Consider the following 13251-nt stretch of genomic DNA (forward strand, 5'->3'; position numbering starts at 1 on the left):
TAAAATAAAACTAAATGTGAATTGTGTAACTTTTCTCTATGGAGATGTTTTTGCTTTGTCTGGAATGTTTCACAGTATGGTATTACACCTTTCTATCTTCATGGAGACCAAACCAGACAAAGTTACAGGTCAGATCTGTGGAGAGACAACCCCGCTCACAGTAAGAATGTCTGATTTTGTAGGAATTTTTGAGCTATAAAACCATATGTAATTGAAAAAATCTGAGGTTGAGCTGTTTAATGCCAAACTGAGGAACATGACAGACAAGAAAGAGCAATGGCAAATCCTATAACTATGACTACCAAACCAAAACGTTACCAAGTTAACAAGGACCAAGTAGCTCTCAAACACAAAATATGTTACTAAACCAAAGGAGGACAAAATGTGAAAATGTTTACTCTAAATTAAGCAAAATTTCAATGGATGCAATTAGCACATTGCAAAGGCAGCAGTTGTTGAAGTACCATCATTTCTTCCACAAACAAAAGAACACGTTATCCTTATATGCTCCTTATTCTGCATAAAAACTGCTAACCTGGTAGTTTAAATGTAGACATGTTCTGAAATGTGATTCTTGTATTAGTTTGTCTGTTCATATTTAAGTTTTTTTTTTTCCAGTTTTTTATTAAAATGTGAACTTTGAACTGAATTCTGTCATTAAAATGTAAAGCGCAAATCTAGTTACAATCGCAATACTTGTTTTTTTTCCTCCCAAATAATTCCAACCAAAGCTTGAATCTCATATGCCTTTTGCTAACATTGAGTAATATTTTCCAGTCTGATGCATGTCTATACAAACACCAGACTGTGACCACCCCTTTAAGCGTTGTTTCTTTAAATAGGCCGTGCACATTTTTATATCTAAGCACATTAAACATTTAGTCCTTTTGAGGATGAGTTGCCCTCGGGGATAAAGGGTGAATGAACTAAAACCTCAGTCAGAGTACCCAGAGTGACCCTGCATTACTCTGCACTATCTCCTGTACCAGAAAGTTCAAGTCGTGTTATTATTATATCTTTTATCTTTCATCAGATGCTCCTGGGCCGATGCAGGTAGGATTTCACAAAGACAGGTTAATTTTCCCTTATTACTGCAGCTCCCACTTTGAGTTATCGCTTTCAAATTAGGTTTCAGTTTGCTGCAAAAAAATCTGATTCCAAGTCCCTTTATTATTGACACGCGAGAAGGAATATGGCACTGATACTTTGCAGCTGAACTCATCAACATTCCTTGGGGTGTGATGCTAACAGAGAGCACTGCTCTGTAAGAAGCACTGTTACTCAAGTTAGACTTAATCTGAGCTTTGTTTTAAAACAGTTTGACCAGAAAGAGCTGATTTGATTGGAACTACAACAGTTGAGCTAATTTGTGCAGTTAAACAAGTCTCTCAAACATAAAATTACAGTCACGAGCTAAGTAAACAGGAACATGAACACTCATATTGATCACAAACTCCTGAAAATGTGTTGTTTAAATCCTTTTTGTATTATTTTCTTGAGTTTTCAGACTGTTGCAATGGTTATTACTCAAGATGGGGTAAATGGTCTAATTATGTCTAGTTGATGGTTTGTGGTTATTCATATTCATATTTTTCATTCAATTATGTGCTAAAATCCTTTCCAACTGGACTTGTTTTTGTTCTAATATTGTGCAAAACCTTCAATAAAAATAAAGTGACAAAAATATATATATGGGTTTGTTATTGCAAAGTTGTTGTAAACTGTGTAGTCCCTCCAGGTAATTCAAGCAAAAAAAAGAAAAACAAAGAACAAAGCATGATAGCATCGAGACAGTACATTTGCATAGTATTGTACGTCGCTCAGAAGTGTGCCAATATAAAGTGTGTGTGTGCTCCCTTGTTGAATCTGCGGTACAGTCACGCGTAAAGAGCAGCGTGTCATTGCATCAGTGAAGGACTCAGGAGAGAGAGGGTCCCGCTGAGGGGGTCCCACTGAGGCTAGAGCAGGTGGTGCAGAGGTGTATGCTGGGACATCTGGTGGGCTCTTTCAATGAAAGTACAACAGTCTATAGAAAGTAACACGGCTGCAAGATTAAAGGTCGTATATTACGCCAAACTGACTTTTGTGAGTATTAATTAAGCCACATTAAAATGCTGTTACCTCCTCAAAAACATACCTGGAGCTGTTTTGTTTCATTAACACATGTTTGAGCAATCCTTTATTATTAGTCTGTCTGCATCTCCACGGCTCAAAATGATCTATTCCACCTTGTGATGTCATGAGTTTTTAAGTTAACACCTTTACCTTTTGTTCACTAAAGATTGGCAATTACAGGACTGAAATAATCCAAATGAAATGACTCAGGACTAAGGTGTGCCCGCAACAACAGTCAGGCGACCGTAGGCGAAAGGACTGCAGCAGCTCCATGCCACACGGAGGTAATGCAGCCGTCACCCAATCGCGCTTTGCGGACACCCTGCTTAGGTTCTCTCTCTCTTAAATCCTCGAGTACCCGACCTGGTGCAGGACTCTGACCCGAGCTGCCACAGTGAGAGCTGGAGAGATGCAGCGGCATTTGTTCCAAAGCCAAATGTTACTTCTCTCACGCTACGCATGCTATATCCGCCAAGGCACATGTGCATCTGTGCAACAAGCGCATCATGGAAATATTATAATGCCGGGGGATGGGGGTGTGGGGGAGGGGGTGTGATATCATCGCATACCGCGCTGTTGAGCTGCGATGCCGCACGGCAGGAGAAATTCCCTAACTGCGACAGCCCTAAGTAGAAGCAGAAATTCTGGTAAATTACAAAAACACTGCAGCCATCATGAGCAGTCATATTTGTTTTGATACAAACGTATCATGAGATTCTCTGATTGGTTAATACGTCTGTCAAGCTTGCCCATCTGAACACTGGGAGATAAAACCGGAGCACTGACTGTATATCTTTCTATAGTATAAGAAAAGTGGCCAGGTAACTAATATTGTCATATGTTAGTGTAAAAACAGCATCAAAATAAACATTCTCTCAAGCAGATAACACTTCCTCTTCAAAAAATCTCTCTCTATTTTTTTTTTTACAGGAATCCAGTGATCTCATGCTAACTAAATAGAGGCATACCTGCAGGCCGAGGGGCTTCCAGCGCACGTTTCGTAGCAGCGCAGGGGTGGAGCTCAGCGTGTTCTGAGGTCTTTTCTTCAGAGTGAGGATGACTCCGCATGGATCTTCTCTCAGAGCGTTCACCAGGTTCTTCAACTGCCAGCCCACCTGACGACACAGAGGCAGGGTTTAAGAAGATGTGCTAAACCAGACTGAGGAATGAATCAATCATGATGCGGAGAATATGGATAGATCTTATTGATACTTTGCAGTGACATCATGTTGTGGGTTTTCTGTATCTCTATTGGGGAAATGTTTAGTAAAAAAGTTTTAAGATCTGAAAACAAGAAAATGAGGAAAAAACTGATTTAAACATAACATTTTCAGGAGCCTGTGATCAGTTCCTGTTCCTGTTTATGAGTTTGAGTTTCAACAAAAAGTGAGAGTTGACTAGTGCTAGTAAGCTTGTGACTGTAATGTGACTTGTTTAACAGCACAAATCATCTCCCATCTTGTAGCTAAGTCAGTTCATTATGGTCAGAATGTGTTTGAATAAAGCTCAGTTATCCAGTTGGGTAATAGGAGCCATAATGTAAAACCTGCATATCTATAAAACAGCACCATTTGCTCCCTAGTCACAAAAACTGCAAGCAAGCCATCTTCTTCTTACTACATCTACCACTACTTTCATCTTTCAAACTAGTACAGTTTATACAGTGTTAGTACAACTCCAGTTTGCTCAAATCTGCAGTGTCGGCCATTTTGGTGTAAAGAGCCAAAGAAGCATAGCGCTGACTATATTTTTTCTGCTGTTTTTCCTACCCATAGGATTCATCATAGGCTCTGGTTTGGTCTACAGTAGAAGTCCACAGAGACCCACCACACACAGACACACACACGCACGCAGACACACACGCACACACACACAGAGGGTAGAACATTGACCCTATTCTTGACATAATGACGAGCAGTCCATTCGCTTTGTCCCAGTTCAAACTCGAACCCCCAGAAGAGCCACAGGGAGGGCACACAAGGACACTACTGTGGTCATTTATTTTAGATGTGATTCTCTGTTCCAAATGGAAACAAAATGTAGCCCATAACCCGGATGTATTACAGTTCAAATCTGTGGGGAGCTGTCCTATGACTGTGAATCAATATACAGTAGAAGGGGAGAGATACAAGGAAATACTATTAAAGGTACAGTATGTAACTTCCTGGAGGAGACATTTCTTTAGAAATAGAAAGTTAAAACTACACTCCATAGAGAAGTTTTATTCCTTCGATATGGTGAAAGACTATAGCCAAAGGAACAACATTTCCATGAAAACAAGCAAGAGGAGACCCACCAACCCTCCAAGTTGTTCAGTGTTTCGTAGCTCATCCAAGTGGCTTCTTCAGTTCTGGTCAAGTTGCTGGTGGACACTGCCTTACATCTGCTTGAAGGGAGGAGCTAACTACACTAAAAACTAGTGCTGTCAATCGATTAAAATATTTATTCGCAATTAACCTCATGAATGTTACAGTTAACTTGTGATTAATCGCAAATTAATCACACATGTTTGTCTTTTGAATAATCATTTTAATACTCTTATCAAGAAAGAAAAAAGGTAAAAATGTTTGTTTACACGTGGCACAGCAGAGCTAATGCTTTTAGCGGAGAAAATAACAACAAAACAAAAACACCAACAACAACTTGCTTTCATTTCGGCACTATTTTTGTCTGAAAATGTACATATTGTGGCTTTAATATCATAATTTGTTATCAGGTGTTGTGTTAAGTTCTAAAACAGAAAAAAATGCAACTGACCAAAGGACTGGCTTACAAAAAGATCTTAAAAGTAAATAAGTTTTGGTTTTCTATTTTTAGACTACGCAGGACATTTCTGAGTGGTTTCTGAATGTAATCTATGTGTCTCTGGAGTCTCTATTAACGAATAATAAACAAAACATAAACAATAAATACATTAAAACACATGGTATTACTGCTAACATAACTGCGTCTAGGTATGACACCACAATAGGCATATCAAAACACAATCACATAAACAAAATCACATTGCTACGTGTTGAATAAACCGGGGGGATCATGAGAAAACAAGTTGGTTGTCAATAGAGGAAAAAATAAATTAAATCTGTCACAGTACAAAATTTAAAACTATATATTTTAGCGATAGGTCCAATAACACAATAAACTATTCAAACAAACAGTAACATATAAATACCTGGTTTAACATGTTTTGACAGTTAAAATCATTACCACTGTCAATTTCATTTCACAAAGAGGGTCCTGAGTTGGTCGAATACATTTGAGACCTGAAACGTTTGTGAGCCACTGGAGCACCTAACCCAGTTGATCTCGCAATATTTCCATTTAAGTTTTAGCAAATGATATAAACAAGTTGCATACTGACACTGTATAACTTGAGTGTTTATCCATTACAGTATTGCTCCATAAAGCCAGTCTAATGAGGCCAGTTTAAAATGGTTGTGTTATGCAAATATGCAGAAAGCAAAAGGAGCCAACCAAAATAATACAGGAACTTAAACTGCTGCTCAAGATGTTTTTCAATTCCCAAGAGGCTTCATTATTTTCCCAGATGCTATTACCTCCATATAATTATCTTGTCTCTTCAAACAATCACTTTGTTATTTGAGCAAAAATCCACAATTAACTTTTTTTTTTTTTTTTTTTTTTTTTACTTCAGAGTCTGTGTCCTGTTTTGAAGTTGGACTCAAACACAAAGCTCATGAATAGACATGAAGACAGTACTGCAGCTAAGTAAGTGGGATAGGGCTGTAATGGTTTTGTAATGCAATAGAATTTGTTCTTTCCAATCTTTTCACTAATCTATTTTTAAATGAGGCAGATTTGGAGTAAATATAAATAGTGAAGCAGTGTTTTCTAGATGTTTTCTGTTTTATAATAAGATGAAATGTTGAATTCATAATACATAGTACAGATATTTTTTTTTAGATTGACATTAAAGGTGCACTGTGTCACCTCCTTCTGTCCATGGAAACATCGCCTGGAATGTTCCACAGTATGGCATTACACTTATTTTTCTCTACAGACACAGCAGGTGACAAAACCAAGAGGGTCAAGAGTCATATCTGTGGAGAGGTGAGACCACTCACAGCAAGAACTCAAGTTTTTAGGTAAATAAAAACAATTTTATGCAAGATGGATACGTTTAATGTCATACCGGGATATTCCAGATAAAATATCTCCACAGAAACAAGCAGGTGGCGGACCCTCTACCAGAAAAGTTACACAATCACCTTTAATTCTATTTCATCCTGAAGATGGCATTTTCTTATTCAAGTAGTTGAGCAACATTTGTTTTCCCTAGTACAGATTGTAAAAGCAGCTGTCAATAAGATAGCGCTGTGTGCTGTCTGCATTTAATTATTTAAATGCTTCATTATCCAAGAACCAAAAAGTGCACTGTTAGCATGCTAGCTGTTGTTAGCTTTGCTGTGATGACAAAACTGGAGTTGTTAAACGTACTTATAGACTCAGTGTAGTGAATTATTAGTTACTAGTTAATACTAGTTTTGTTTTTACACCTTTTTTAAGATAAAAAAAAAAATAGCTGCCACACTGAACGTTGCAGTCAAACACATATTTAGCAGATGTATACATGTCTTTTCACAGGAAAGTGTCTTGCTCAAGGATACAGCATCTTTGTAGTGAGGAATACCTGAGGATTGCCTTACTCTACAACATGGCACAAAAATTAAAGCTAAAGTTACACAAAATTAACTCTTGTGAGCTTTAAGACATATTATAATGTTGTAACCTCATTACAATGTACCTGGAGCATGTTTGAGTAGCACTTGTTTGTGAGTTAAACATGTGTGAATGAAGAAAAACACAACTCCAGGAATGCTTTTTGATGAGGACACAACATACATCAGAAAATAGCGTAATATGAGCCATTTAAGGTTAAATTATTCATTAGGGAAAGTAGAACATGAATGCATATTTTAAACTAAACATCTTACTCAGTGAATGAACCAAGTCCGAACAGTGAGGAGCCAATCATATCAAACTGAAAAGGTTTTGTGCCAAGCGTCCTGTAATCTGCTGCAGCTCCAAACTTCATTAACCCACATACAGACACGATCACAGACACAAAGCACCGAGGAGACAGCACAGTCACATCTATAATCCCATTTATTTGGACACAAAAAGTATGGATGGAATTTATGCATCACATTTGAAGTTGCACTGTGTAACTTTTCCTTTGTCTCCCGTGAAAGTATAGATTCATAACTTTAAATACTTTGATTTCTTTGGTAATTATGCTCCTATAAGGTCCTATATTATGCAAAATTTACTCTTGTAGGCTTTAATCAATATCATAATGTTGTTACCTCCTCAAAAATATGGAGTTGATGTTTGAGTAATCCTTTATATTGGTCTATCAGCAACTACAAAGCTCATAATGCTCTGTTCCACCTTGTGATGTCATGCAGTGGCAGTTAACAGCTACATTTTACCTTTAATTTAGAAGAGATTCACAATACCAGGGTTGATATTATACAAATGTTTCTAGTGAAGGTGTATGGAGTTCAAAAATACAGTGGAGCACTTCCTGTATTACCACATGACATCACAAGGTGGTGTTTTCAGTTTGAGAAAAGTTCAGTTTTAGAAAACTAAATAAAAATATGTAGGGTTTGTGTGTTGCACATGTATGAATAAAATAGAACACAACTCCAGGTATGTTTGAGCGGCGAAAATGAAAATGTTTTGGTAGGTCTGAGGCTCACCACTGTCTGATGATTGACCTGGATCACCTCGTCACCCGCGTGGATCTTCTTGCACTGGTCGGCTGGAGACTTAGGAGAAAGAGAGAGAGAGTTAGAAAAACAAAAATACTGATACTTTGGGGGATATAAGTGGGGAAAAGGGAAAGCAAACCATAAAGGAGGGACGGAGAGAGGGACATAGAGAGAGATGGGCAGCGGCCGAAGAGAAGAGTGGAGAGGATAACGAGGTGAGGGAGAAACAGAGAGAAGATGAAAGAGACAGTAGAAGGACGGATAGAGAAAAAGAGAGAGAACAGGAAATGAAGAGGGAGACAGGAGGTAGGAAGAGAGAGAAAGTGAAAGGGGAGAAACAGAAGGAGGAGGATGAGAGAGTGGGAGAGAGTGATGTGGAGCAGAGAGAGGAGATTAGGGAGAAAGAGAGAGAAGAGAAAAAGTAATAGGTAGAGGTGAGAAAAAGAGAGAGACAAAAGAGAAAATGGGAGTGGGAAAGACAGAGAGAGAAATGGGGGACAAAGAGAGATTTGGGGCACAGTGAGAGGTAAAGGGAGAGAAAAAGGAGAAAATGATGTGAATAGGGGAAAGAGAGAGAGAATGAAATATTTGAGGACACAGGAGATGGTTTCATCACAGTATAAATACCAAATACCTACTACTGAATACCAAGAATCATGTTTCAGTCAAATTGAAAGAGGAGACTCACGTTCTCTGTGGTGCCGGTGATAACATGGAGTCCATCATAAGTGGATTTGATGTACATCCCCTGTGTCACAAGAGCAAAGAGAAATAAAGTTATTTATTTAGACTTAAAGATGTATCAGGGTATCCCCAGGTTTTACTACCCCAAATTTAAGACTTTTTAAAGACCTTTTTAAGACCACATAAATGAAAATTAAGACCAACGTCGCACCCATTATGAGAGTGAAAAACACCAGATCCAGTTCTAATAATGACCAACCAACTACAGTACTATATCTAGAATCTAAGGCTACGTTCAGACTGCAAGGCTTAACGCTCAGTTCGGATTTTTTTGTGAAATCCGATGTTTTTGTGAGGTCATTCACATTTCCAATTAAATGCGACTTGTATGTGATCTCCAGTGTGAACAGTAAACAACCCAAAAGTGTCTCGCATGGGCAATGGAGGACACGATGACCTCAGCAGCGAGCGTGCTCTGTGTTTACGAAAGTTGTCCAAACATGGACACGAGCATTGAGCACCTGGCGATTTTAAAGTTCCTCTTGTACCGGAGCCAGAACATGTACAACTTACTTGTTTTAAGGAGGAGATTGAGAAGGAGAAGGACGAGGAACGTGTGGATGCGGTTACATAGCCAAGAGTGGTGAGTGGTGATGTGCTTCACTTCAGTGACATGGAGTCCATTAACAATTTTCGCCTACTTCAGCGCAGAATAGTGATGTTTGTGGCTTGTTGATAACGTGTAGGTGGGATGAAGGCGCTTTGGCCGTTCAGACTGAAGTCGCATGTCAAAAGATCAGATATGTATCAGTTTTAGGACCACATATCGAAGTGACCTAGGTTGCATTTGAAAAAATCAGATCTGTGTCGTTCAGACTGTCATTAAAAGATCAGATACAGGTCACATAGGGGCTAAAAAATCGAATCTGGGTCACTTCCGGCTGCAGTCTGAATGTAGCCTAAGAGCCACTGTGGAATAAACGTACACTTCCCCATGATCCATCCAAAGTCTTCCTTCACTCTACTGTTTGTTTACTCATTGCTGCTGGCACCAGAAACCAAAGTATTGTTTGCACACACTCCAAATTAGACGTTCATTCACGTGACATGATTTCACGTTGTTGTTGTTTTTCCCTCCCTCCATTTAACATTGCGCTGCATCAAACTTTGTGCTAACTGCGAGGAAGCTACCGTTCGGAAAACCGCTAAGCACCGCTGCATTGGTTGAGTATGTGGAATGTGTGAGAGGCGTACACCAAGCACGTAATCCCAGCGCACAGGCAAGTCATTTACGCTAGAAACGTAGGGAGTTTGACTGACAACTTAACAGCCAATAGATAACCAAGTAGTCTAATTATCTATTGGCTAATGTTAAGCTGGCCCATCATGTCCACAGTTGATGGATTTTCATTCTTTTTGTAACAATGACAAGGCTGCTGCATCTCTATAATGCTAGTTTGAACTTTAATTCTAAACAATATATATAAAATACTCCATACAACCTTTAAATCTATATTTGCTACACAATCGGGAAAATTCAGAATGGAATTTATAGTAATGTATATTATAGACAGAGAATGGGCACTCTTGCACTTGAAAAAGGTCAAATTCTATTACATTTAATGAGTTTCGGACATCATAGAAAAATAATTGCTATTGGATTGGATCAGAAATTAGCGTTTAAATTGAGTATTACTGTGCAATTTTCTTCTACAGTTAACCTCACTCAACTGGATTTCATATTTAGTATGATTATAATTTAGTTACTGGCATACCTCTGTGTAACACTGGTGTACCTCTGTGTGGCATACCTCTGTGTAACACTGGCATACCTCTGTGTGGCATACCTCTGTGTAACACTGGCATACCTCTGTGTAACACTGGTGTACCTCTGCGTAACACTGGCATACCTCTGTGTAACACTGGCATACCTCTGTGTGGCATACCTCTGTGTAACACTGGCATACCTCTGTGTGGCATACCTCTGTGTAACACTGGCATACCTCTGTGTAACACTGGCATACCTCTGCGTAACACTGGCATACCTCTGTGTGTGGCATACCTCTGCGTAACACTGGCATACTGGCATACCTCTGCGTAACGCTGGCATACCTCTGCGTGGCATACCTCTGTGTAACACTGGCATACCTCTGCGTAACACTGGCATACCTCTATGTAACACTGGCATACCTCTGTGTGGCATACCTCAGCATAACACTGGGACACCTCTGCGTAACACTGACATACCTTTGCGTAACACTGGCATACCTCTGCATAACATTGGCATACCTCTGCATAACACTGGCATACCTCTGCGTAAGACTGGCATACCTCTACGTAACACTGGCACACCTCTGCATAAAATTGGCATACCTCTGTGTAACACTGGCATACCTCTGCATAACATAAGTATTGCCGGTTACAATAATACACATCATTTCGAAATTCAATAACTCTTCAGTTGAGTGATTGTAATGTGCATGTATGTTTGTGTGTCATACCAGGCCTTCGTTTGGTAAGATGCTGGTGAGATGGACCACCTCCAGATGAGCAGACTGAGACACCAGAGAGTCCGACGAGAGGGAGATGATGTGGTCACATATCCCTGCTAAGGTTTTACACTGCAGAAAGGAGAGATGGAGGGATGCAGAGGGAGACAGAGAGGGGGAGAAAGCGAGAAAGATGGGACAGATTAAGAGAGAGGTAAGGGAGAAAAAAAGGATGATTGAGAGAATCAGAAAACGATTGAGGGTGAGGAGAGAGAGACAGAGACGAAGAGGGGACGCAGAAGGTCAAAGAAGAGAGAGAGAAGGGAGTGCGAGAAGAGATGGCAGGGAGGTGAGACAGAAAGAAACAGAGTCAGAGAGAAGATAGGTGAAAGGGAACGAAGGGAAGGGAGGAGAGAGAGAGAGAGAGAAAAGAGAGGGTGAGAAATATAGTAAAGGATAAAAGGGGGGACAGTAAGTGAGAGAGAAACCGAGAACAGCAAAGAAGTGAGGATTGAGAGAAAGAGAGAGAGAAAAAAGGAAAGATGAGATGAAGGGCAATGAAGAAAGATAGATGAAGAGCATGAGAAAGAGAGAGATAGTTACAGGAAAAAAGAGGGGAAGGCAGTGAGGTGAGGAGGTAGAGAGATAGAGAGATGAAGGACAACGATAAAGAAAAAAAGAGAGAGAAAGTTATTACTATTGCTTTCTGGTCCTTGGGGTTGTTTTGACCTGTGCTGTATGAGGTGAAATATAAAATCATGTCTTCAGATTGTCCCACTTTCCCATCAGTCCCTCTGTCTCCTGTCAGACCCCCAGACCGGACCCCCGGGCTCAGACGGAGCAGAGACAGACCACCAGCCCCGAGTGTCTCTGTGACATTTGAATACAGCATAGACTCTGACTGTGGTAAATTGTACACAGCTTTAAGGGACGTCTTATCATTTATGTAAACAGGATATGATCTGACATAATGTAGATGACCAATGAAATGGTTACTACTACTACTACTACTACTACTACTACTACTAGGCAAGGCAAGGCAAGTTTATTTGTGTAGCACAATTCGTACACAAAGTAATTCAAAGTGCTTTACAGAATAAGAAATACATTAAAATCATAATAAAAACAAATCAAAACATAAATAATCATGAAGATTAAAATTAAAAAAGAGAGACATAAATTGGAGAGAAGAGTGCGGAATGAAAACCTTTCAGTTATATGCACAGTTAAACAGAAATGTTTTGAGCCTGGATTTAAACAGCATCACAGAAGAGTCTGTCTCACATGTTCAGGAAGACTGTTCCAGGTTTTAGCTGCATGAACCTGAAACACTGACTCCCCTTGTTTAATCCTGACTCTGGGCACCAGCAGGAGGCCGGTCCCTGAGGTCCTCAGAGTGCGAGATGGTTAATATGACACTAACATGTCACAGATGTACTTTGGTGCTCGGCCATGGAGAGACTTGTACACAAGCAGAGCTGCTTTAAAGTCTATTCTCTGAGGCACAGGAAGCCAGTGCAGAGACCTGAGCACAGGACGCATGTGCTCATACTTCCTAGTTCGAGTAAGGACCCGAGATGCAGCGTTTTGGATGTTCTGCAGCGTCTCACAGCTCGTTTGGAGAGACCAGTGAGCAGACCATTACAGTATCTAACCTACTGGAGACAAACGCATGGATACGTTTCTCCAAGTCTGCTTTAGACAGTAAACCTTTGATTTTTGCTATGTTTTTTAGATGGTAAAAGGCTGCAGATGTTATTGATTTGATGTGGCTGTTAAAGTTCAAGTCTGAGTCCATTATTACCCCAAGATTTCTTGCCTGATTTGAAAGTTTTAGAGAGCGAGACTGGAGGTGACTGCTGACACTGTCCCTTTGTTTCTGTGGACCAAACACTATGACTTCCGTCTTGTCAGAGTTTAGCTGGAGAAACTATAGTATAACTATACTATAACTATAACTATATAAATACTACTACTACTACTACTACTACTACTACTACTACTATATAACACTACTACAGCACATACTAATAATAAAACTGTTACTACTAAACTACTACTACTACTTCATTACTACTACTTCAGTACTGCTACTAGTGCTACTGTTGCAGTAACTACCACTGTATTGTTGCTAATGCTAATATTACACACACATTACAATGTCAATACTTTGACCATAAGTAGCAGTACTACAACAACTACTCATGACCCACAACAACTACTTA

At 39.6% G+C, this 13251-nt stretch overlaps 1 protein-coding gene across 1 annotated transcript in view; it reads right to left on the minus strand.

Annotated features, from left to right (window-relative positions):
• The window catches only part of si:ch211-26b3.4 (connector enhancer of kinase suppressor of ras 2), a 99761-nt gene that overhangs the window by 40186 nt on the left and 46324 nt on the right, over positions 1-13251 (minus strand). The window contains exons 6-9 of the mRNA XM_055159073.1: positions 11039-11158; positions 8542-8601; positions 7842-7910; positions 3084-3230 (exon numbers count right to left, since the gene is read on the minus strand). Coding sequence (XP_055015048.1) covers positions 3084-3230; positions 7842-7910; positions 8542-8601; positions 11039-11158 — 396 coding nt within the window. The remainder of the gene's footprint in view (positions 1-3083; positions 3231-7841; positions 7911-8541; positions 8602-11038; positions 11159-13251) is intronic.

Source organism: Boleophthalmus pectinirostris, unplaced genomic scaffold (assembly GCF_026225935.1).
Source record: "Boleophthalmus pectinirostris isolate CB_2022bp ecotype Guang Dong unplaced genomic scaffold, ASM2622593v1 HiC_scaffold_23, whole genome shotgun sequence".
NCBI classification, from domain to species: Eukaryota; Metazoa; Chordata; class Actinopteri; order Gobiiformes; family Gobiidae; genus Boleophthalmus; species Boleophthalmus pectinirostris.